The sequence below is a fragment of the Leishmania braziliensis genome, chromosome 32 (assembly GCF_000002845.2).
Source record: "Leishmania braziliensis MHOM/BR/75/M2904 complete genome, chromosome 32".
Lineage (NCBI taxonomy): Eukaryota > Euglenozoa > Kinetoplastea > Trypanosomatida > Trypanosomatidae > Leishmania > Leishmania braziliensis.
The window spans coordinates 1,107,473-1,131,645 of NC_009324.2; the positions used below are offsets into that span (position 1 = coordinate 1,107,473).

Here is a 24,173-nt window from a genome sequence, read left to right on the forward strand (position 1 = left end):
CGGGTTTAGCACAGACAGGCTCGGTGGGCAAACGCCAATAATGAAGATGGTCTTCGCTTCTATGTAGCGCAACGGATGTTTGTAGTACCGGGGCTGGCGTCGGTGTATTCGTCATGCGGAAACATGGCGACGCGTCACACCAGCTTCTCAACGCCGGCAATGCTGTCCTCGTACTGCGAAACTGCTGCCTCATTCTTGGTCTGAGCAATCACCTCGTCCATGGGCCCCACCTTGGTGATGAAGCCGACAAGATCGGCCATGCTCTGCACGCTACCACAAGACACGCTGCTTGCAGAGGGAGCGCTGATGGGTAGCCTGCGTCTCTGTGTTCGGGCGTCATGTGTGGAAAGCTAGCGGCGACTTGGTAAGAGAAGAAAAGAGGCATCTCTCCTGTTTTCTTTTTCTCGGCGGGGCGAAGCAAAAAAAGGGGGGCAGAGAATTAGGTGGTTTGGTTAGAGCGGCCACGATGAAATGCTCCGAGACGGCACTGTCGTGGATGTCATTGCCGTCGTCCTTGTGGAGCGGGCGAAGAAGTCGACAGGCAGAGGGGAAGGGGGGGGGAGGGGGCAAAGAACACGGCGCTAGCCAACGGCATCGAAGAAACTGAGGCGCAGGACGAAGAAAAAAAAGCGCGTGCATTAGCGCTTGCGTGCTGAGCGTGGGCGGTGGGAGGTGAAAGCAGATAGGGAAGAAGGGGGAGGGTTGTAAGTCATTGTGTATCGCCTGACATTGGGTGAGAGAGAGGGGGGCAACACCTTGCTTTGGTTTCATTTCTCATCTATCGTCACTGTGGCCATGATGGGTACACGCGTGCGTGTGTATGCATGTGGGCATAGGGGAGAAAAAAATTTTTTTGCGCTCACATACTTGTGAAATGGTGAAGAGAGCGAAGCGGAGCAGCGGAAACGAACCAGTTTGTGTAGGCATATGTGTAGGCGTGTGTGTGTGTGTGTGCAACAACGACAAAAAGGAGACAGACAGACAGACAGACAGGCAGAGAGAGAGAGTTGACATCCGTGCTAGGGACAGTAAGAGTAGTGAGCAGGGAAAGCAGCGGCTGTGAAGGTGACTCTCTGTCTCCCTCACCTCGAAGGGAGCGCGGAGACAGTTCGGGTGCAATTCAAGGAGAGATGAAATGCGGAGTTTGGGGAAGCAAGAGCAGCCGAGGGTGGTGGATTTGACCTCTTCGGTCCTCTTTCTTCCTCCTCTGGGGGGGGGGGGTATACTGGTGCATTAGAGCAGTTTTTGTCGGCGCGTTTACGTCAAATTATGCACCGTGTGTGTGTGTGGGTGGGGGAGGGGGGGTCACATATGCCTTGTGTCAGTGCGCTCCACGACGCGCCTCCTCTCATCACGATCACGCCTTTGCCCGCTGACATTATGTTTCACCGCTCAAGAGCCTTGGGTGCCTGCGGATTCGCAGGGCTGCGTGCTTACTGGAACTGTCCTCAGTCATAGAGAGAGAAAAAGAGGGGAACCTGATGTACACAGGAGCCGCTACGCGACGGCGCAGCAACTGGACGCTTTCTTCTTGACTTCGTTTTTCGAAGGCCCCGAGCCGGCCACCGCACCGCCCTGGGATGCGCTACGTGCGTCTCGTCCAGCAACAGGAGCAGTAGGAAGAGTAAAGGAGGAAGAGGGAGGCACCGTAGCACTCTCGTCTGCCCGGTCGTTGCCCAGCTGAGCCGGTACCGCGTCATCCTCTGAGGCAGTGTCAGACACCACTGCAGGTGGCGTTGCCGCCTCCCCCTTGGCGCTCCTTTCACTCGTCGTCGCCGTAGTGTGGTGGTCGCTTGCGAGCGGCACCTCACCATTTCTGCGCGGAGTTGCGACAGTGGAGGATGGCTTCGGAGCTGTAGGCGGAGCGACGGTCATACGTGATGTTGTGGACGACGCTGTGGCAGCACCACCTTTGGAGGCTGCCGGCGACGTGGCACGCATGTCCACCGCGGCCTGCTCAAAGTGCAGCGACAGGGTTACCTCTCGAGTCGGGGCGCGCGACGAGGGCACAGTTGTTTCCGTCCTTCGTGGCGTCGTGCTATTTGGTGAGGGCGTCGTGACAGCGGAGATGGTGGTGATAGCCGATGGCATGGCAGCAGGCCCTGCTTGCGGCGGCGGCATGGGCACCGGTGCAAGTGGCACTCGAGCTTTCTGCAGAATCGAGGAAGAGAGAGAAAGATGCGGTAGCGCAGACGATGCCGTAGCTGTCACGGCAGCAGTACGTGGTGGCATCGAGGGATGACTCAAGTCCTTGGCCGGAACAGAATCGCCATCCACGCGGCATCCAGGCAGCGGTTGAGCTGTATTCGGGTGCAGAGACATAAGCTTCAGATCAGCCTTGGTCGCGACTTTCTTGACCCCGCCCTTCTTCACCTTTGCGTCAGCTGCGGTGGAAGGTGCACCGACGCTGCTAGTTGAGGCTTTGACAGTGGCTTCTCGCGCTACCCGAGACGGTGCGGCAAACGAGCTCTTTATTTTACTCGCTCCTACTGCGGCAGTGGTCACGGGTGCAGTCTGGGGTGACTTTCTAGGCGTGCCCCCCGAAGGGCGCGAGCAGGGGCTGGCAGTAGCTGATCTATTGATGGTGCCGGACGAGGGTCGTGCTGTGGTGCACCGAGAGTTCGGCTGCGCATCCACCGGCGCGGGAGATACACCAGTCAAGGACTGCCCACCAGACCTTCGATGCATCTTCGAGAGAGAGAGGAGCTGAGGTTGCAGTCCCGAAGCCCCACCACACTCCTCGGACTCTCCCTCGGCCTCTGGCCGCTTCTTCCCCACACGCCTACACTTTGCGCCTGCAGGTCGAGGTGAAAGAGACGTATCTTTGTTTTTTCTGTTACTTCTGCCCCGCAGCGGTGACGGCGGAGTGCGCTCCAGTGCAAGTGGCTCTGAGAGCGGCATGGGGGTTGGGTTGGTCGGCGGGGCATGTGTCACGGAGTTCCGAACCATGGCCCAGGTCTTCGGAGAGGTGGTGCTGGTGCGGATGAGACTATTCGTGCTACGACGTCGCCGGCAGCCTGGAGAGTGATTCGACAAAGCCTGCATAGAGGACAACGAGTGCAGTGACGCGGCCGCCAAAGCGCTAGGTGGCCGCTTCTTCGTAACTTCTTGGGAAGCGATGGGTGAGCCGCCGTCGTTTTGGGGCGGGGATACTTCAGGAGTAGCCGCGGTGTCAACCTTCGCTCCCTCGGCTGACGCAGGGCCGACGCGTATGGTGGTGTCTGTGTTGGCTGGCTCGCCGGATGCAGACAACTCGAGCTCCAGACTGGTTGCCAGCAGCTCACGCGACGGACAGCTGCGACCGATGTGCGTGGGTAGCGTTCTAAACGAGTCGCTGGTTGCGCTTCGCCCATCGTCGCTCGCGAAGGATGACAGGGGATACTGAAACCCCCGCGCGCCGGACAATGTATGCAGGGAAGTGATAGAGTCATGGCGGGGGCGAGTGCGGCAGCGAACCACCGACTGCGTCGCGCTACTCTGCGACAACAGCGACCCTGACCGCACGAGCATGCGCTGGGCCGGGTTGTGGGCCTCGTTGTACCGTGCTCGGCGCAGTAGACCCTTTGCGGTGCGCTGCGCTGCTGTCTGTATATGCAGGTTCGCGGGTGAACCGTCACCGCAGTCGCCGGGTGGTCCTCCAAGGGAGCCCTGGCGACTGTGCGGCGTAGCGAACGAGGGCGAGTTCATGGAGGACTGCGTCGTTGCCGCGCCCATCCTCGACGACGGCACCCCGACGCTGCTGTTGCTGGCTCCCATCATTGCCCTTCTCTCCCTCTGAGCCCGCTTCTTCTCTCGGAGGCCCTCCTTCTCCTCTTGCGCCTGACGCCTAACTCTGCTCAGCGTCTCCCAGTATTCGGCCTCCCAAAAGATCTCCTCTGCGTCCGGCACGGGACGGCGCGCCATCAGCGCCTTGGCGGCCATCTCCAGCGAGTCGTCCGTCGGCGACAGCTGCAGATACTCGAAGGCATCGGAGTTGAGACTGAGTGCTGCTGCTTCGGGCGCCGCTTTCTCCTGGTAACCGGTCGAGACAATCTTAGTGAGTGTGATGACCGGCAAGTCGCTGTATGCGCCGGCCAACTTGCTGACGGAGCAACCCGTAGCCTCACTCAGCTGAATCACGGTGGGCGGCCGGTACACGGTGAATGTCGGTCCCTCCAGGATGGAGTGTAGGTAGGGCACGCTCTGCAGCGCGGCTGCCCAGCGCTCGCTCGCATCTGATGCGATCATGGCCGACGACCCTGCTGAGGACGGCGGTGGCAGCGGCAGCCATGGAATGGGCGTACCTGCAGACAGGGCCGACGGATGAGGTGAAGAGAAAGTGGGGTCAGCCGTGACCTGCGAAGGAGAGTTCATGAATGCGGAAGAAGGGGAAGCGGGGGGAGAGGGAGATCGCCAAAAGCACGCAGGGAAAGTGAACAACAAGCGGTCCAGTTGGGGGGAGGGGGGGCCAAGAGCTCAGTCGTGTGTATGGTAAGGAAGTGAGAGAACGAGAGAGAGAGAGAGAACAAAAAGCACTCAAGGCAGTAGGCAGAAATGGAAGCGGGAGAAGAGAGGAAAAAACGAAAATATCAGGCGAGTAGGGCAGAGCAACACCGCGGGAAAGAGAACCGCGTAACCGTTTCGCTCTGTCTCAAAATTACAAGAGGCTAATGCGTGAATTGCGCTTCGCTCTTGGGGTAAAGGGGGGAGGGAGAGAAAGAAAAGGCAACTTGAGAGCCCACGTGGCACACACACACACACACACACACACACACAACCAAGCAAGCAGCTGTGCCAGCACGTCAAGTACAAGATGCCTCTTCAAACTGCGCCCCTCAAAGAGCAAACGAAAGAAAGGGTGGGAAAGAAGTGTAAGGGAATCCTACACAGGGAGAGAGGAAGGGAGCGTCAACAGCCGCAGTTCTGCTCCAGCCGTTGCGTATTGCGCAGAAACCGAGGAAGTTCAACACCGGCCACGTAGAGAGAGAGGTGTACAGCAAAGAGAGAAAACGCACGCACGCAGATTCGGGCTTGCGTATGTGTTCACAACCACGTGCACCCCCCACATGCCCAACGAAGCGAAAAGGGGAAGGACCTCGTTTTTTCTTTTAGGGAGAGCAAGCAGCAGAAGGAGCCTATTGAGTCGCAGTGACGGTTGAAATATGTATGCCCCTCTCCTCACACAGACTGCAGTGGGGTGAGTTGTGAAAGTGAACGTGGTCGATGGTGATGACAGCAGGGAGCGCGCTAATGTTCGGTTGCGTAGGCGCATATGGGTACATTAACATATACATAGAGGAGTGTAAGGGCGGAGGCGGAGGTTCGGTAGGGTGAAGAGGTGATGCAGAGCATAGCAGATCGAATGAGAGATGGAGGAGGAGGAGTCTCTCTAAAACGACATGCTGCAGCAACACACCCGTGAAACTAGCGAAAGAAAGAGAAGACGCACACCACAAGAGTAAAACACGGCGAGAGGTGGGGTGAGGTGGGGGCACAAACGCAGAGGAATGGAGAAGAATCAGGGAGGCAGAGGGAAAGGTAGAGCTTGGCGGAGAGGGAAACGCATAGAGGAAAAGTGCAGGGGAACACAGAGAGAGGAAGTGAAAGATGTCCAACCGCACACACACACACACCTCCCACGGTGAGATGACCTGAATATGCCGATCTTTCTTGTCGCACTGTATTCGCCATACGCTAGACATTACGAAGAGGTTGCCTGACTTGTCGCCAAAGCTGCCGCAGCACCCCAAAACGGTGCCTCTTTTACTACTACTTCTGGTGTGCTCATCTTCTCCTCCTCCTTCACCTGGTCGCCAGACGCAAAGGAGGAAGAGAAGAGTGAGTGAGTGAGTCAACCCCGCTTTGTTTCTTGAAAAGAGGGGGGGAGTGCAATCCATTAACGCAGTTTAACAGTCTTCCTCTTGGCACGCAGCAAACAACACCCAGACAGACGCCCAAGCAAGCCGATTTGTCGGACTACTCAAGACGACGTATAAGTGAATCCTGGCAGCTCTGCAATCGAAGAAACTAGGGCGCCTTCAGCGCTGGTAATGAACCCTATTTTCTTTTGTCGCCCCCCCCCACCCCACACTCCTATCAGCCAACCTCCTCTCCATCCTCGTGAGCCGCGCTGGCAGGGGGAGGGGGGGCGAGTCCGGCGATGCCGTCGCCGTACGCAAGGATGAATAGAGTAGAAGAGAGGCACACTAGTACAAAAGAGCCGCCGTCGCTTTCGCCCATCGCTTCCTTTACCCTCCACACCTCTGAAGGCGGGCCAACGTCAACGTCACTCCTTTCTATCGATCGCGTCTGCTCCATCAGATAAGCTCTGTTTGCCACCGCTAACTCTTGTTCCCTCCAACTCTAGCACTGGCCTGCAGTAGCAGCAGCACTGAAGGCCGCGCCCGGCGATGACGAGGACGAGGCTGCACTGCTGCCAGCCCTCGATCCTCTCTCGACAGACGAGAGCAGTGTCGAGGGGCGAAACAGCGGAGGTCGTGCGTGAGTCTGTAAGCCATTCCCCATAGCACCATACGAGTAGCGGTACACAGCACTGGCGTCGCCGAGAGCACCAGAGGAAGGTGCAGTTGTTGAGCCGCTGGCGCTGGCGGCTCCGCGAAGTCCAACCACCGCTGCACCGCTGTGGCTGCCGTGTTCTCCCGCGGATGAAGCAGCCCTCGCCAATTGCTCTGCTAAGTCGCAGAAGCTCACCTGCAACAGCGGGGCTGCCAGCGTTTCTGGTCGCCAGAGCGGCAACGCAGAGGCCTGATCCACAGGCAGCTGAGGGTCGACGTCGGCTACCACTGTCGGATTCTGCTCTCCCCACGCCTTCGACGAGACCGACAGTAGACTTCGCAGATACGATAGCACAACTTGAAGCCGCTGCGCCTGCGTCGCGTCTGCGGGAGTGGCGGAGCTGCACACCTGCAGTGCATCCTCGTACCGCTGCAGAAGAATGTAAAAGGAGATTAGCACGGCCTCGCGCTGGCGAACCCCCTCAGCGGACTGCAAAGTGTGCTCGATCGTCTCCGCCACCGGGCTCCCAACCTCCACCCACCCACGCATCGCAGACACACTGCCCGCGTGCAGTGCCGCGTAGGCCAACGGCTGAGCTGCCAGGTGCATCAGCTCCGGGGACCCACGCATCACTTCGTACAGGGCCTCGATCATGCGTGACGAACCAGCGCGCACCGCCACGCAGAGGAGCCGCATCGCCACTGCGACCGGAACATCCTCGCCAGCACCGGCGTACACTGCGATGCAGGTCGGAATCAGCCGAAGCAAGACGTCAAGCGCAGCAACATGGGCGAGGCCGCTCACGACGGGCGCCAGCAGCCTTACAAACGGAGGTGCGCCGAGGTGCTCCACCGCGGGCCCCAACGCGTAGACAAACGAGCTCCTCTGCTCGGTCTCGGCCGCCTCCGTAGGGTTGACCCCGTGATCGACCGCGTAGCACGTGAAGGCCCACGTGTTCAGCTCGACGGGCATGCCGAACAGCAGCAAAAACGACTCGCGCCACTGTCGCTGCTGCTGCTGCTGTTCGGCCGACGATGGCACCGCCTGTGCGTCACTCGCCACAGCCCGATGCTCCAAGCCCACGTAGCTGTAGTAGAGGATGAAGAGCGCCATGTCGGGCGTGACAGTGTCCATCCTGGCGAGCACCGACGCCATGGTGAGCGACGCATCCGAAGCGCACAGGCCCAGCTTGTCAAGCAGCACCTCAACACAGAGCGGTGTTGCCGCTTGCCACATCGCCAGCTCCGAAACGGTGTTTTGATAGACACTTTCGCGGCGAAAGGTGTCGCGCATCAGTGACTTCCACTCAGACTGGGCCACCTCCATCATCGCTGTCGCCTCGCTGAGCTGCAGCACGTCTTTCAACGGCTTCAATACGGTGTTCATGATGCCAAGGTGCAGAAACAAGGTGTACGCTGAGTGCTCTCGAAACAGCTGAGCGGCACGCAGCAGCAGTCGGTGCGGCAAGCTCTCACTAGCTGCCAAGTCTGTTACACCTGTACACTGCTGCTGCCGAATCAGGAGAGCGTAGAGGGCGTGCTGAGTCTGCATGAGTCGATGCAGTAACAATTCAGCATCTTGCTCACATGTCAGCTGCTGAGCGGCGGCCTGAAGCTCCTTCAGTAGAGCTGCACAGCTACAACAGTGACTGCTCAGCTCGCTCTCGGCACACTGCATGATGGTCATCGCCAAAGACGGCGCGCTGAATGCAGCACTAACAGCGGCAGAGGACGCAACAGGTCTGTCTGTGAGAAGGGTCACGACGTACAGGGGCCCGGTGCCACGTGCGCTTTGCGAGAGAATGTGAAACTGACCTCGCTCAAAGCGTACACCGTAGAGCTGCTCGTTGTAGCAAACTTGATGTTGCCGCCACTGCAGCTGTGCGACGGGCGACACCCCCTGCAGGCGCACCGTACCGTAACGCAGGTGCTGCCGCCCTGAGCCAACAGCGTCCTTTGTCGCAAAGGCGAAGTGAAGGACCGGTGCACGAGGGTCGGCATGGATCTGCACCTCCTCCATGACCAGCTTGTTGTTGTCGCTGTTTTGGGGCCAGGTGGCCATCAGCTGCGCCTCCAGAACCTGTGTCACGACCATAGAGTTCCAGGCCTGGCTTTCTCCGCCGGCGCCCGCAGATACCGACGATGGCTGCTGCAGCTCCTCATTGCTCTCGGCGCCGCTGCCGATCTCTCTCTTCTCACCGCACTGCAGTGCCACGACGCAGCCGTCCGAGTACACCGCCCACAGTGTTGTCGCGCCGCTCCATGCCACACGCAGCGGAGTTGCAGACGGCGATACACGAGAGGGGAGCTGAAGAGTACGCAGTACGTGAAAGCTACTGCGGTCATTCGCCGCGAGGAAGGTCTGTCGGGGCGCCCCTGAAGCAGACGGCCCCGCCACCGCCTCAGCATACGGTTCAGCAGTAGTCATCACAAGCGTCGGTGCCGCTGGCTGCACACCGCACACCACCGCTACACCGTTGCTGAGTATGACAGTCACCTCAGCGTGACCAGGACGACCAGGGCCCAAGCAGCAGATCGCATTTTCTTCGAAGCAGAGCGTCTGTAGCTTGCCAAGCTGCGGAGTACAGGTACAGAGAGTGTGCTGATCTTTCAGGAAGGCAGCCATGTCCAGCACCACCACACCCTTAACGGAGTCTTCAGATTCAACACGGAAGCACTGCATGGGGCACCAGCGCAGCTTCAAGGGAAGCGAACACTTACTCGCGGCCCCGTCATCGATGCTCACCTCAGCCAGCCGCTGGCAGCCGCAGAAGAAGACAATTTTCGTCGGTCCCTCTGCCTGCACAAGGTGATTAGTCGTTGGACTTGTCCTCGAGGTTCGCAGCGGCGTCACGCGACAAGCTACAACGGCACCAGGGTTGACGGCTGCTTCCTCGACACACTCCTCCTGAGTCCTCAAGGCTGCGTCAGCCAGCTGCGCGCCCGCGTACGCGTGCACCACCACACGCGACGGCAGGGGCAGTTGCTCGTCCTGATCCGCCGCCGCAGGGTTACAGGCGACGAGGTGGTTTATGCCGTTCAAGAACGATACCACCGCGATGTTGTTGTCTCCGCAGAAGCGAGCCGCGTCGACCGGTTGCACGGTGAGTCGGCGCTTATGATGCATGGCGACCGTCTGCGTGTCTTGTCCCCGCGCACCTCTGATTCTATGGAGCTGGCGTGTGGATGTGTGTGTGTGGGGGGGGTATGCCGCTTGCCTCTTCCTTTCTCAAACTACACACACTCTGTGTGTAATGAATGGGTGGGGGTGGGGGAGCTAAAGAGAACGAGGAGCGAAGACGCCAGTGAAAAAGGGATGAGGTCAAGAGCGGCGAAAAGGTGCGTGTGTGGGTACGTGTGAGGGGGTGCTACAGGAGAGCTACGCACCGTACGTGGAAGCAACCATGGCGCTTCGGCAGCTACAGAAGAAGAGATGAGGACAAGGAAAGTGGAGTGGGGCATCGCCCACGCCACCAGACACGCACAGCAGTGACAGAGATCGATGCAGGGGATGTTCCCAGCTGCGAAGCGCGCATGAGTGTCAGTTAGGACTCTAGTCAAAATGTGTGCCGCTAAGCTTTGAACGTTTCCTGCGCAACTCGCACGATAGAGGGAAAAGGGCAATGAGACAAGGGAATGTAGAAAGGATCCGAAGAGTAGCGCCCTCCAGCAAGCAAAGAAGAGGGCGAACGCGCAGGCACGAACACACACACACACACACACATGCACTGTCTCTGGAGCTGTCGTTCCCTGCTCCTACCCCCCCCCACCCTTTCAACAGCGGCTACAGCCCCTCGCCTGACACCTTCACCCGCCACCACCAAACCGTTCCGTCCAGCGACAGCACATTCGAAGAAACAGTAGTGCCGTCAAGGTCGCGTCTGTGAGGGCACCGTGACCGTTGGTGGCTCGATCTGCTGCTCCATCAATGCTCAGAAAGGCACACAGGGTATCTAAATTGTTAGCCAGGTGCGGATAGGCCACCTGCGCCCACTGCCGGGTGCACGTCAGAGGGTATTGAGGGTGCCAAAATATTTGGTAACCACACCGCTGCAGATGATGCGCAAGGAAACGTGCGTCAAATAACGCGTTGTGGGCCACCAGCGGTGGGAGATGAACGGCGCTGTGTCCGCCGTGCTGCGCAGCCTCCACCTGCACGGACTTGGTGAAGAGAGCATCGGCTCTGATAAGGGTCATGTAGGCCACCAACTCGCTTGCCACCACTGGCCACGGGGCGCAGTGCTGCACCTTCTCCCACGTGATTCCGTGAACGGCTGTGGCGGCTGCAGTGATGCGGCGGGGGTGGGAGGGCCGCACATAACGGTGAAACACCCGTCCCCCGCGTGTCCACAGTCCCTCGAGGACACCGCAGCTGCCCTGCTTCTCCAACGGCGGTGCGCAAGGATCGGCGTCCTTCGGGCCTGTCAAAGTCGTTCGTGAAGACGGCGTCCATCGAAGCTCCACGCAGCCCACTTCGAGGATCTCATCTGCGGTGGGCGAAAAGCCAGTAGTTTCAAGATCCACGACGACGCAGCTGAGCGGTGCGGAGCAGCAGCAGCCGCTAGCCGCAGATGCTGAGGCCACGGCTGGAGTTGAGGGATGCAAAATATGTGATGACGCTGGCGTTTTTTCACCCGCTTGCGGTGGGGCCAGAAGCCCAATGGTGTCGGCAAGGAGAGGAAGCATCTTGGACGAGACAGGCGCAAATGGGCTGTCATACGGATCCCCTCCGCGGCTCACACTAGAAGGCAGAGACACCGCGAGACGCGAAGAGCAGTGCGCTAAGCCAGAGGGGTGTTGCGCAGCCCCGGAAGTCTGATGAGGCGGCCGCCGCGCCTTGTCGCCCATCCATCCTTTGACAAGGACTGCGATGCTTGCGTGGGGTTGACGACGGTGTCGCAGCGGGCTTAGAGCGACCTTTCTGCGACGGCACATTCCCCGTTGTTGCCGCGTCGTGCCGAGGCCATCGCTGGGGGAGGTGCGCTCGGAAGCGCCGTATACTGGTGGAGAGGTCATCCATGCATGTCTTGCGTGGACCTGAGCACCGAATCGCTGGCGTTTGGCCGCGTTGATACCCTCACCACAGCAGTAAGCCTCTTGCCCTTTTCTTTGTGGGCAATACACTCGTGCTTAGTGCGCAACGGTGAGTGCACACTCCCAAGACAAGAGGAAAGGGGGGAAGGGCGGTTTAAGTATGAGTGACGAAGGAGAGAGAGGCGCAGTCAAGAAGCTGGCGCTCTTTGTGTGTGCGCACATTGTGGGGTCGAGACGATAATGTACGTTGGGCGTGGGTGAGAAGACCGGAGCACACACAGAAGATGAGTGCGGTACTCATCTGTGAGGAGGAATGCTGCCGCCATGCATTCGACCTGCACGCACAGAACTTGCAAGTAAGTCTCTGGTGCATCAACTCATATGTGCCCATGATCGACATTCACATGTCCTCTCAGTACCTCTCCCAATCCCTTCCCCCTCCCCCCCCCCGGCCTCGATATCTCCGCTAGGAAAAACATAGGTGTAGGAGAAGACTAGCACGGCGTTAGCACTGCCGCGAGGCATCAACGTGTGCATAGCGGAGCGCTAAGCTTGAAAGCAGCATACGGAAGCACACGCAGATTGTGGCAAGTCGCATGGTAGGGAGCACGAGACGGGACGAGTGCAACACAGATAAATACCCGCACGTCGTTCGACAACCACCCAGGTGGCATCCTTTACACGCTTCCTTTCATTTCGTTTTTTTTGTCGTCGTTTGGTTCACTTGCGCCAACTTCGCAAGATGCGCAGGGCGCCTTTAAAGAGTCGCGTCAATTCAAAAAAACATCCTCCACACATCTCTGATCAAAACAGCCGACACGCACAAGCACACACATACACACACAAACTAATGCGCGCACTGGCGCGTACACACAGGGGAGAGCTACATGCAAGCACGCAAACAGAGCCCAACCAGCTACGGTACCCACCCACCCCCTCTCTCCACCTCCAAACGCGCTGTATCTCTTGTCGTGTGTGCAGTAGCCCATGTATGCACACGAGCACACACACACAGTGGCGGCCACCGCAGGGGCTTGGAAAGTTGGAGCTGGGCCGGGCAGAAAGAGCCAAGTGAAGAAGAAAAAGGAGCGTACGAGGGAAAAGGAAGGGGAGAGAGGGAAGCGCAAATAAGAGCACTGAAAGAAACGCACGTGAAATACAAGGCCAGCAGCCGCCACCTCTTTAGAGAGGGGGGCTGCAGGTGTTTCTAAAGCCACCACATCACACCAAAACGCACAACTACGCTGCCCTTAGCACGGAGAGACAAAATAAGAGACCCCTTTCTCTCCCCCCGCTCTCTCCCATCAGCGACTCTTTCGAAGGCCAAATGAGTCCAGATGGGTGCCAAACAAGAAAATCAAAGAGTAACTGAGGCGATGGAAACGGCAAACGCCCCTCCAACACAATGACAGCTGCTTGGCTGGCTGTACACTCGATAGGCAAACGCACACGTGCACTATAATGTCAATGTTTTCTTTGGGGATGGCAACGAGGGTAAGCTCGAGGGTAAGAAGAGACTCTGTGTGTTGTGTGCATGGGTGTGTGTGGGTGGGTGCGTGTGGGTCCGTGGGTGTATACGTGTGAGTCTGTGTTTCTCTTTTCTCCTTCCTTTCGCTGGAGAAACCTCCGTACTTAGTAGGCGCTGCTGTGACGACGACGCGTGGAGGTGGTGGGCTGGAGTTGTGCTTCAAAGACACGTACGCACTGGCCGAAGATGCCCACAATCGCCATCCACTGCACTGCCTTGTCAGACACCAGTAGCAGGCACGCCAGGTTCAGCAGTACCGAGCCAATGACAACGAAGCCGGGAGAGCTGCCCATCTTGCGCCCCTTCCACAACAGCGACAGGAGCGAGATCTGCGCCGGCAAGGTGAAAGAAGCCTGCACTACTGCCCACGTCTCCCTCCTCAATTGCGAGAGAAGACCATGCGGTGCCGCCGTGCGCCACGCATTCCACATGGTGCAGAGCCACAACAGTGTCAAGGCGCATGCTGCAGGTGCGAAGTAGCGGAAGTTGTGCTCCTTGAGTTCAAAAAAGATGAGCTCGTCATCCACAAAGAGCAGCAGAAGGAGAGAGAATAAAACGTACAGGGCTGGGTCACTGTCGTTGCCGTAGAAATTGATGGCGCACAGCAGCATCACGGACAGTTCTGTCGAGAAGTTGGCAATGACGCCAAGGGACAGGCTGGCCTCTCGGCTAATCACCTGGCACTTGGGGAGGAGCGGCCGCCCGCTCAGGCGACAGTTGATCATCACTGACAAGCCGAGGTGCAGAACGATGATGACTGCCAGAAGGCGCATGCTGCCCTGCTCGTGCATATCCCACAGCGTCGTCAGGCGATCGGACGAGTAGTGCAGCTTCTCCTGCTGCTCACTGACGAACTGGTTGAGCTGCAGGAAAGAGAGCGGGATCATAAGGATGAAGAGACCGTACACTCCAATAAGCACGAAGCCGCCTACCTCGCGATAGTGTGCCACATCGACCATGATGAGAGCCAAAAAAACCAAGCCCAGCATCATGATGTAGAAGTTGAAGGACGGCGCGGCCTGCACGAGCCCGGTGATGCCGAGTGCCAATGACGCGGCTGCCACAAGCCAGTACAGAAAGCGACCGGCAAACGGGAAGCACGACAGACTGAAGACCCGGGCACCAAGCAGCATTATGAGACCGACAGCCGTCGCGCAACGACCTCTGTCGGCGTACTCGAAATCGTAGTCTAAGTCGGACACCTCATCCTCAATCACACGGGTGGGCTGCACAGCTAGCAGAACCACAGCCAGCAGCGCCGTGCCGCGGGAAACGGCGTAAAGCGGGAACACAACCGGGTAGCGGCTCTTCAGTCGCCACCACACGGGCATCGTCAGAAGTGCGTAGGTCGCACAGCACGTGCCGGCGGCAATGTGAAGCAGCTCCGACTCCGCCACGTAGCTATGGGTGACAAACTCGTACGCCGCGCGTTGCACGTTGCGGATCGTCAGCAGGGACAGCAGCAGCGCCAGGGCGGCGTATGTGTAGAGCATCCTCTTCGCCGCTTCCATCTTGATGCGACGGCGGTGCTCGATCTCGAATGTGGCGACGAGGTATCCAGCGAAGAGGACAACCCACCACCCACACGTCAACTCGACCGTAAGGAGGCCCGCGCGGACCGTCTCCAACCCATCACGCACAGCGAGCTCCGCGGCATAGCCAGCGCTCGTCACTTCGACCAGAAACGTAAAGAACTTGGCTACGTAGCAGGACGAGATGAGCGCCGCCGAGTACACTGTCAGAACGCCGTTTGCATACATGCGGCACATCACGGCAACGCCCACCACACTCGTGAGCGCGACAAGCACCCCAGGGTAGACCCCCTCCTCCTTTTGCGAGTAGAGGACGTGCTCGACGAAGGTAACCTGCAGCGCGAGCAGGAAGAGGACGATCGTCACCGGCATCTTGCTAGGCGAGAATGAAAGAGTGAAACCCATGCAGCCGAGCACGTAGCACCACAGCACGCTCACCCCCAGCACCGGCGTTGGTACTACCGTCGTCTCACCAAAAACGCGCAGATCCATCACAATGAAGGAGTACGTGCGGTACATCCACCACAGCAGCATCAGGCTCGTGAAGACAGTGAAGGTGAACATTGGGCCACCGCTCGTGCGGTCCATGAGGAACAGATTAAATGCGATGACGGAGAGCACACTTGGAAAGTAGAGCACACCCGGCATACTTGTCAGGATGCACAGAATGACGGACACCACGCAACTGCCAAGCAGCACCGGCATGCGTCGTATCAGGTGCTTGTCCTTCATCACGTCGCCGCCGCTGCTGTCAATGTCGAGGAGTCGCTTGATTTCAATGCCGACGTACACGGTAATGTAGAAGGCGATCAGCAGCAAGATGGCATTGAAAGGGTAGGCAACGCCGGAGAACAGGTACGCGTAGCGCGAGCTAAGGAGGCGGTAGGCGCCCCAATGCACCGCGAGAGTAGAGGCGGAGGCCAGCACGGGAATGCGGAAGGTCGCGACGAGGTCGAGAAGCTTGACCGGGTCGTATTCCAGCTGCTGAAACAGTGAGTAGGTATTCTCCCCTGGCGGTGCCAGGAACCAGAGGCTGTGCATCGGCGAAATGCAGAAGTACGCGATGCTGCCGCAGACGAGGCCGAGGGAGTTGAGAATGTTCGCAAACACATGGTCGTCCCAGTTGCTCTGGAAGGCGTTGTACACAGCGATAGGGAGTAGCACGACCAGGCAGCTGAAGAGAACCGCCTCCACTTGCTCGTTCAATTGCAGCGGCACACCGTGGGTAGGCGAGGAGGTGTCGACAAGGGCCGCATCATCGTTGGCGCCGACACCGCCGACACCCACGTGCGCGCCTTTTGCCTCACCGTTCCCGTTATCGACGACCCTCCGTCTCGCGTGGACACCGGCATCCCCGGCGGCATCTGATTGCTGGTGATGCTGCTGCACCGACGCTGTGGCGGCACCCGCAGCACTCTTTGGCGAGACCAGCACAAGGAAGCTACTCTTGAGGGGGCAATAGAAGAAGTGGTGCAGCGTGCACAGAGCAGCAAAGAAGAAGAACGGTGCGTAGCGAGAGCCAGCGAGTCCAGTGATCGTCGTCAGCAGAGGCGGCAAGCAGAGCACAGGGCCCACTGCGAACACAAGTCGCTCCAGCGAGCACAGGACATTCGGAAACGTCTCCTGCACCCAGCGAAAGTGCTGAATCGCAGCCGCTACCACCACCATGAGAATCCCACCCAAGTCCGCAATCATCAGCATTGGCCCAAACGACGTGGCCGCTGCGTGGATGTTCGAAAAGAAAAGCGTCGCCGAAAACACAATGGCGGTGCCGAGCAGGACGAAGACGGTGGTGCGATGGTATCCGAGGTAGTCAGAAATGTACAGCAGCACCACACCACACAGCAGCGTCGTGAAGGCAAAGGTGGACATAAGAGGAAGGACGCCGAACAGCGTGGAGAAGAAGAGGAGTACGAGCCTGTTAACATGACAGGGCGAGCCGATCAAGAACTCCACGTTCTGCAGCTGGGCGGTGCGAGAAGAGACGGACGGCACTGTGCCGCCCCGCGCGGCGGCACGGTCTGCAGTCAACAGATGCCGAGCAACATTCTCTCGCGCGTAGCCGTCGCACCTTTGCCCCTCGCGGCCGCGGTGCCCCGACTGTGGGACGTTCCCGCACAGCCGCTCGTAACACCACTCCGCCTCCTGCCTCAGTTGCGTCTGCGACCGGTACTGCGATGTCGAGGCGATGGCCTCATTCACGACTTCCTCACGTCCCACCTCGCGCGGGATGTACACCATGGGGTTCTGCTGCTCGTGCGTCGGTGGCGGCGGTGCTACGGGCGGCTGCTGTGAATACCTGCCGTACCCAGAAGAGCCGGGGGGCGCAGGATAGGCGGGTGACGGGCAAGTCGCGGCTGCGGCACCGTATGAGCCGGACAGCGTCAGAGACGATGCCGCTGGGGCAGTGCGACTACCGACACTACTCCTGTTCGGGTCGTGCGTGTCCATAGGGATCGACGGCGAGTAGCTGGGCTGCGGTTGGAGCTGCCGCGGATACAGTGCCGGCGGATAAGACGGGTATGCCGAAGGCGCAGCATGGGGCCTGGGTGGATGGATGAAAACCGGCGGGCTACCTTGGCTGTGAGGCTGGAGCTCCGCTACAGCGCCGTCAGGTGACGGGGTCGGAACGGTGGGCCCTGATGAATGAGACATGGCAGGAAGAAATTGAGAAAGTGCGAGGAGGAGGAGGCCAGCGCAAACACACAGGCTCAAGCGCACGCGCACGCTGCCGCGAAGAGAGAGGAGAGAGGGGGGGAAGGTGAGGAGAGGAAAAGAGACCCAGTAAGAAGTGAGGAACGAATCGATACAAATGACTTGAAGAGGGGCACACACACAGGCGCGCGCAATGCCAACGATCACGGGGACAGAGCAGGAGGAAGAAGAGTCGTAGATCGGTTGGTGTGTTCGTGCCACCCTTTTGTGTCCCTTCTTAAGACTGGGATCTCGGAGAAACGTTGAGAGAGAGAGGGGGGGATAGCGCGAGGAGGTGATGGTTCACGAAAGAAAGTGGTATGGCACACAGGCAAAGGTGTAGACAGACATGTGCGTATGTAGTTTTTGCGCATAAAGATGTACACGCGTGTGGGTGTGTGGGTGTGTGTGGGTGTGTGTGTATGGGAGGGGGTAGCTTGAGAGAGACGGTTGGAGGCCATGAGCGAGCGCAGACAAACATTACAGCAACACGATAGAAAAATGTGCAGGCGCGAATGACGGAAGAGGGGTATGAAGCGAGAGTAGGAAAGAATGCCGCATGTGTATAGAGAGAGAGGAGACTGACGCAGACGCGGACGACAACGCCCGCAGAAAAGAGGTGGCGGCGGCTGCACTGCGACCACCTCGAGACTGGAGAGAGACGGAGAGGCAGAGAGACGATGTAATCGCCTCCCTTCTAAGGAGGTGGGCTCACCTACGCATCGGCTAATCGCCCATATGGCCAAGCACACACGCACGCACAGTCAAAAGTGGAGTGGCACCGCCCCTTCCAGCTCGCCCTTCAACGATCCACAGTGAGGTAGAACATTTGTTAGACTGGTTTCTTCGTAGGAAGACCAGGTGTGCGCACCTGCAGCACCCCATCTGGGCGTCACGGCCTAGAAAAGCGGAAAGGGCGCACAAGTGACCGATGATCTGATTGGTTCGTCTTTTTCTCTTCAGGTGCCCTCAACTCTCGAGGAGAAAGACGCACAGAAGCGCACCGACGCGCACTGACACACGTGTCCTTCCCCTCACAGGTTAGATAATACACACACGCAGAGAGAGGAAGCAACGCTCGTGCAGGCATACCTACAATCAGTGTAGGAAACCTTTGCAACGAGAGAGAGTGCGTGCGTGCGAAAGCCACGAGAGAGAGGGGGGAAACGAAAAGGGGGAGGGGTGAATGGACAAGCGGAGCTCATTACACGAGAAGAGAGGAAAGGAGAGGCAAAACACACAGAGACACGCGTCTTTAGAAGTAGGGGAGAGAGGGAGACACACACGCACACACACGCATGAGGGAAAGAGACTCGAAGCGCAGAGAGAGAGAGAGACACAGAGACAGGGGGGGGGGGGGGGGCAGGGGGTGGATATAGGCAAGAACATGCCCAAAATTCGCATGTACTCATACAGATCACACACGCGCGCACAAACACGCACATACATTGTGTTGCGTAAAATGCAGAAAAGTACGTTCGGTGTGCACGCATTGCCGATGACATGCATGCCTCACCGCTCCTCCTTATCCCCCTCTATATGTGCTTGTTACATTATGCGCTTGATCGACGCCAGGAAAACAGCACCCAATACCCACCCACGCGCGGGTAAGCATACACCTTTACAGCCAGAGCAATGCAAACACCAGAAAGGTACTAACTGCTCCTCTTTGCCTTGAGCGGCACGGCAAGAGCGCGGCCGTCGCTCGGCCCGCGAGCCAAGCGTGCGTGCTTCAGCTCCTTCATGCGCTGGAGCTTCTGTAATGCACACGTGTTCTCGATGGCGAAGGAGACCATAAGCCGCCGCTGATCGCCAAAAACTGTGGGGTTGTTATTGAGCATGCGGAGGGTGTTGAGGGCGACGTTGTGATTCACGAACTCAATGAAGCCGTACCCGCGCGACACACCAGCCGTGTCCTTGAGCAGCTTCACATTGCGGATGGGGCCGTACTTACCCCACTTGCCCTTTTCTATGTCCTCTGGGTGCTTCTTCAGATAGGTGCGCGCCTGCTCAGCAAAGAGGCGGCGCATGTCATTCTCTGTCATGGTGCGTGGCAGATTGCGCACACTGAGACGCGTCTTGCTAACAAAAAAGTTGCTGTTGGTCAGCTGCTGCTTACGTGCGGCGTAGTCGTCCGAAATCATTTGCAGGTAGCGCGGGTGCAGACCCTTCGCTGCAGCGGAATCTGGCAGCACCAGACCCTCCTGCAAGAGGTACAAGTTGCGCGGATCGTCCGCTGCCACCTTGGTGCGTCTCTTCTTCTTTTGCTGGGCACTCACCGCCTCCTGGGTGTCAGATCTCGACAGCACGCGCAGCACAGTAAACTTCGTGTCGCGCATCATGAAGAACGGATCACGGACAACGAAGGAGTCAGTGTGCATCTTGTGCACGAGCCGCTTCGCCTGGTGATGAGAGAGGCCCTCGGTCTGCGCCTTCATCTCATCTCGTCCTACCGCCGACACCTCTCGCGCGTTCTGCTGAGCGTAATCGAAGATCTTCCCCGCCAGCTCAGCAGAGCCGCAGTGTACGAAGCCGGTACCAGAGAGCGTCTTGCTCACGCGGTTGCGCATCAGCAGCACTCGCTTGACAGGGCTAAAGTGGGTCTTGAAGTACGTCATCAGCTCCTCTTCACTCGTATCGAGCGGCAGGTTCTTGAGAAACAGCTGCGTTTCGAGCGGGTCGCGCTGATTCAGCCGCTCCTCCTTTTCTTCATCGACATCGCTTTGCACCTCGCCGTCCTCGTCCTGGCCGTCACGCTTGAAACTGAAGGTGTTCTCCTCGGCATCGTCGCTATCACCGCTGCGGGGGCGCTTGCGGCTATCCCTCTTGTCCTTCAGCCCGTTGGCCCCGCCCATGTACACCTTCACAAGCGCCGTCCTCCAGTTTGGCTTCTTCTTCTGCAGTTTGGTGCGTATTTGCTTGCGAATGCGCTGCTGGGCCTTTTTTTTGCGCAACGACGACGGTGTCGCCTTGCGCTTCACTGTGCCCTTCGGCATTGCCAACCTTCAGTTTTGTTCGGCCTGTATGTGGAGAGGGGTAGAGTGAGGGAGGGAGCCGCTTCTGTGTGTGAAAGGAGAAAGGCACGCGTCGATGAGAAGTAGCGCGTGCGACAGATGTCTGATGTGGAGGAGGCAGTGGAAGAAAAGGTTAGCAGCACCACAGCCTCGATGACAAATACACTTCCTTTACGCAATAAAAGAAAAAAAAAACAAGACGAAGAAGGCGTTGAAGAGAGGCGTGTGCGAGTCCACATCGTTCACCGGCCGAGTGTGTGAGAATGGCCGCAGCGCAGCAGCCAAAATATAGAAAAAAATAAAAAAGGGGAGGGGCAACGAGGCGGCGCCGGAAAGAGAAGCGAAGAGTGAACAACAAGAGAGGGAGGAAGGCACCTATACAGAGAGAGAGAGAGAGATTGAAGTGGCAGCGCAGGGGAGAAGGCGTCGGCGGCGTCGATGCCTTCTCACCGCGCACCTCGTGTCAAACCCATCCGGAAAACGTTGGCAAAGAGTGCTGCTTAGTGTGCGTACTACCCCCGGCTCCTCTTTGCCGCCGATGGACAGCTAGTGGTGTAGAAGCAAACGCATTGCTCACACACAGTGAGAGAACGAGCGAGCCGACTACTAAGATAGGGAGAAGTGCAAGAGGGGGGAGAAACTCCAGTCCCCTGGGCATCGCGCACAAGACGCCCTGTTAGACCCTCACACCCTTCCCCCTCCCCTTGCCCGTGTCGCTGTTAATTCCTACTTTTCCTTTGCTTCAATACTTGCTGGAAGCTCCGTGTCACACACGTAGGCGCACATCAAGCGCATACACACCACAGATAAGATAAAAGACAAAAAAAAAAAAATAGAAAAATGGTGCGGAGGGAAAAGCACGAGAGATGATGCACATTGCTATGCCAACGTGCTCGCTGCTACCCGCGCCTTCCTCATTCCGGCACCTCACTACCCCTGCTAGGCTAGTGAACCAACAAGATGAGGTGTGCAAGAGAGAGAGAGACCGAAAAGACACAAGAAAATGTGGTGGCACCGGCGGGAAGGTTGATAAATAATGGTGGGAAGGCGGTTAGAGAGGAGGGTGGGTGATGGCAAGAGAAGGAGAGCTACCCGGCACCTCTGCACCCTTACCCAGCCCTCTGTGTGCGGGGGGGGCGTTTGTTTCCAACAAGTCACACATTTCTCCATCCGCTTGTCACCCCCCCCCCACCTCCCCTGCCTCCTGCCCCGTCTCCTCATGACCTCTGCTTCCGCCACACCACATTCCACTTGCGCGTGCTTCGCCCCCTCACCCTCTCTCTGCCAGCCACACACACACGGGCACTCACCCACATGCGCATTGAGCCCAACGGACACAAATGTGACACACATGCCACTATGGCAACGTCACCTCTACATGTCGACCAGTCGAGAGAGTTTCTGAATGCGGTTCAGCAACAGGTCGCCGCTCTTCACAATGCGATGGTAGTCAAAGTTCGTCGTATCGCCGCGATACGTCTCGACGCTGCCGTCGACACGGTCCACTTTGCATGCAATACGCTCGTTGGAGATCAGTGTGCACAGCATGCTGTCCAGCGCCGGCACCGGAATACCGAAAGCGGCTCCCATCGACTCCAATGTGACGCTACTGTATGAGTCCAGGAACTGCGTGAAGATGAGCACCCGCATCTCGCGGAAGAAGTAGCTCACGTGTGGAGAGAGGTAGACGACCTTACGCAGATGCTGGCACACAACCTCCAGATTGGGGAAGACCTTGTTGTATTGACAGTCGTAGATCGAGTTGACCAAGTCTCGCACGTCGTCGACGCTGGTGCGGTTGACCTCGGGGCTATACACGATACGCCTGCGCAGCTCCAGTCGACTGAGCACCGGGAGGCTCGCGACTACGGTAATAAAAACAAACTCCTGAAATGTCAGCAGCTCGCCAGACGCAAACGTCGTGATGGAGTCGAGCAGCAGCGCCGATCCACGCTGAAAGTCCCGAATAAACACGTGGTAGATGCCCTCGTACACGCGCAAGCGGTTGCGGCGCTCCCAGTCGCCGTCTTTCATGAGACGATGCGCGTCCGTGATACCCTTGGCGGCAATATCGTTGTCCGAAAAGGCAATGCCGAGACGAATGCGCTGGAAGTACAGGTCCAGCTTAGGGCCCGTTGCGAGCGTCTTGGCGGCGCACTCCTCGTTCGTTTTCATGCACATCTCCAGGTCGCCAATGCGGGCGTAGTGGTCGCACTTGGCCTGCAGCACGTCGCGCACCTCTGTGTCGCCAAGGTTGTCGACCGCATCCTTAAGCCGCGCATCGAAGGCAGCCACCTTCTTGGCGTTGATGGCGTCCATCTCTGCCAGCTTCGACTCATCGAGAGGCACCCCGAGGGCCTCGCAGACTAACCGAATGTAGGGTGCCATGTTGTGCTTCTCCATCTCCTCCATCAGCGCCGTCTTGGCCGCCTCGCGCTCCTCAGAGGAACTCCACGGCGAAGTCAGCGTGTGCCGGATATACAGCAGCGTGAGCAGCGGGTCTACCGGGATATCGGCATCGTCCACCTCTGGCGCGGGTTCCTCCTCCTCATTCCTTTGGAGGTCCTCCTCGATATTACGCGGGGGTGGCGGGGATGACATTGGCGTGTTATCTTCGTTTTGTTTCTTTCACGCTTCGGAGCCCTGCAACTGCCGTGTCTTAGCCTGGGCGTGTCTGCGTCACTTAGGAGAAGTCTGCGACGAAAGAAAATCAGAGAGCGACCACGTCTCGGTCGAATACGCAACTGATCCCCAGCCCTGGGCACGCAATGCACGAAAGAAAAGGGGTGGCAGGGGCCTTCTCTCTCTCTCTCTCTTTCTCTCGTACCTGTGAGAACGGATGTGGACGGCTCTGCGTTCGAGTCTGTCTGTCTCCGTATTGTGGCGCGCGTAAAGGGGCGAGAGGGGCGGTGGCGGGGGGAGGGGGAGGGGACTTTGATCGGTGTGCGTGCTGGTGGAAAGTGTATGAAAAAGTGTGGTGGACTGAAGCCAAATCAAACGACGAGGTCATGAAGGGAAGACAACGGGACAGCTGAGGGGGCGAGTGAGGTGAGGTAGTAAAGCGCCACAATCACTATGTCGATAAGAAGAGGATGGGAGAAAGTAAAGAGCGACCGAAGAGAGGAACGCGAAGAGCGGGCAGTAGACGGTGTAGGATGCGGAGAAAGAAGCGTGAAAGGGGGAAGATGGATGGGCAGAGGAACGTCAAGTGGGTGGAATAGACTGAATAAGCACCAAACCGCTTATACTGCTCTTCTTTCCCTGTCTGTGCGTCACTGATAGATCCCTGCGTGTGAGGGGGAGATGTGCGCCTGCAGCACGGAAAGGTGTTGCACCAACCTCTTCGAGAACGTGTGCACATATACACGCACAGAGAAAAAGAGAAACCCTTAGGAAGAGCAAGATAGCAGTCCCTTCTGGTGCTCCTCAGCAGCAATCGCCGTCGCTGAGGTATTTTCTCTATAGCCCTTTTGCCTCCGCTTCGCCTTCGCACTCCCTCAATCCTTCATCTACGCGAGCACGCAGGCCATGTGACGTGCAATGGAGGTCAGAACAGAAGCGATGACTGCGTTTAGGAGAAGGTAGGCGTTCCCACTTCATGGAAAGGGGGGGGAGCTCTCGAAGAACGGAGCGAGGAAGTTTTGGCAAAAGAATACAAGAGTACAGGGTGGACCTACCGGGGAGGCTGAGCCCTCCGATCTGACGACTGAGTGAGAAAGAAGGAGAAAGGGAGAGAGGGTGGGGAAACGGAAACCGGGAGAAGAGAGCAGATGACACGCAGATGCCGCAACTGATAACACTCTGCCACACTCAGTAGCCAGCCTCCGCAGCACGCGCGCGCACACACACACCTCCCCCTTCGTTACCCATTCGCGCA

General features: G+C 58.2%; 6 protein-coding genes across 6 annotated transcripts; all 6 read right to left on the bottom strand.

Annotated features, from left to right (window-relative positions):
* Window positions 1–1,497: 1,497 nt before the first annotated feature.
* LBRM_32_3010 (conserved hypothetical protein) lies at window positions 1,498–4,353 on the bottom strand (the record flags this gene model as incomplete). The annotated part of the gene is made up of 1 exon (XM_001567603.1): window positions 1,498–4,353. One exon carries the CDS (start codon window positions 4,351–4,353, stop codon window positions 1,498–1,500), a length of 2,856 nt encoding a protein of 951 aa, XP_001567653.1.
* A 1,989-nt stretch (window positions 4,354–6,342) lies between these two features.
* Window positions 6,343–9,621, bottom strand: LBRM_32_3020 (conserved hypothetical protein; the record flags this gene model as incomplete). The annotated part of the gene is made up of 1 exon (XM_001567604.2): window positions 6,343–9,621. One exon carries the CDS (start codon window positions 9,619–9,621, stop codon window positions 6,343–6,345), a length of 3,279 nt encoding a protein of 1,092 aa, XP_001567654.2.
* A 680-nt stretch (window positions 9,622–10,301) lies between these two features.
* Window positions 10,302–11,180, bottom strand: LBRM_32_3030 (exonuclease-like protein; the record flags this gene model as incomplete). Its single annotated transcript, XM_001567605.1, has 1 exon — window positions 10,302–11,180. The coding sequence occupies one exon, from the start codon at window positions 11,178–11,180 to the stop codon at window positions 10,302–10,304; it is 879 nt and encodes a 292-aa protein (XP_001567655.1).
* Window positions 11,181–13,160: 1,980 nt separating this feature from the next.
* On the bottom strand, window positions 13,161–17,243 carry LBRM_32_3040 (conserved hypothetical protein; the record flags this gene model as incomplete). Its single annotated transcript, XM_001567606.2, has 1 exon — window positions 13,161–17,243. One exon carries the CDS (start codon window positions 17,241–17,243, stop codon window positions 13,161–13,163), a length of 4,083 nt encoding a protein of 1,360 aa, XP_001567656.2.
* A 1,694-nt stretch (window positions 17,244–18,937) lies between these two features.
* Window positions 18,938–20,278, bottom strand: LBRM_32_3050 (putative RNA-binding protein; the record flags this gene model as incomplete). The annotated part of the gene is made up of 1 exon (XM_001567607.2): window positions 18,938–20,278. The coding sequence occupies one exon, from the start codon at window positions 20,276–20,278 to the stop codon at window positions 18,938–18,940; it is 1,341 nt and encodes a 446-aa protein (XP_001567657.2).
* Window positions 20,279–21,670: 1,392 nt separating this feature from the next.
* On the bottom strand, window positions 21,671–22,897 carry LBRM_32_3060 (putative proteasome regulatory non-ATP-ase subunit; the record flags this gene model as incomplete). Its single annotated transcript, XM_001567608.1, has 1 exon — window positions 21,671–22,897. One exon carries the CDS (start codon window positions 22,895–22,897, stop codon window positions 21,671–21,673), a length of 1,227 nt encoding a protein of 408 aa, XP_001567658.1.
* Between the last annotated feature and the right edge of the window lie 1,276 nt (window positions 22,898–24,173).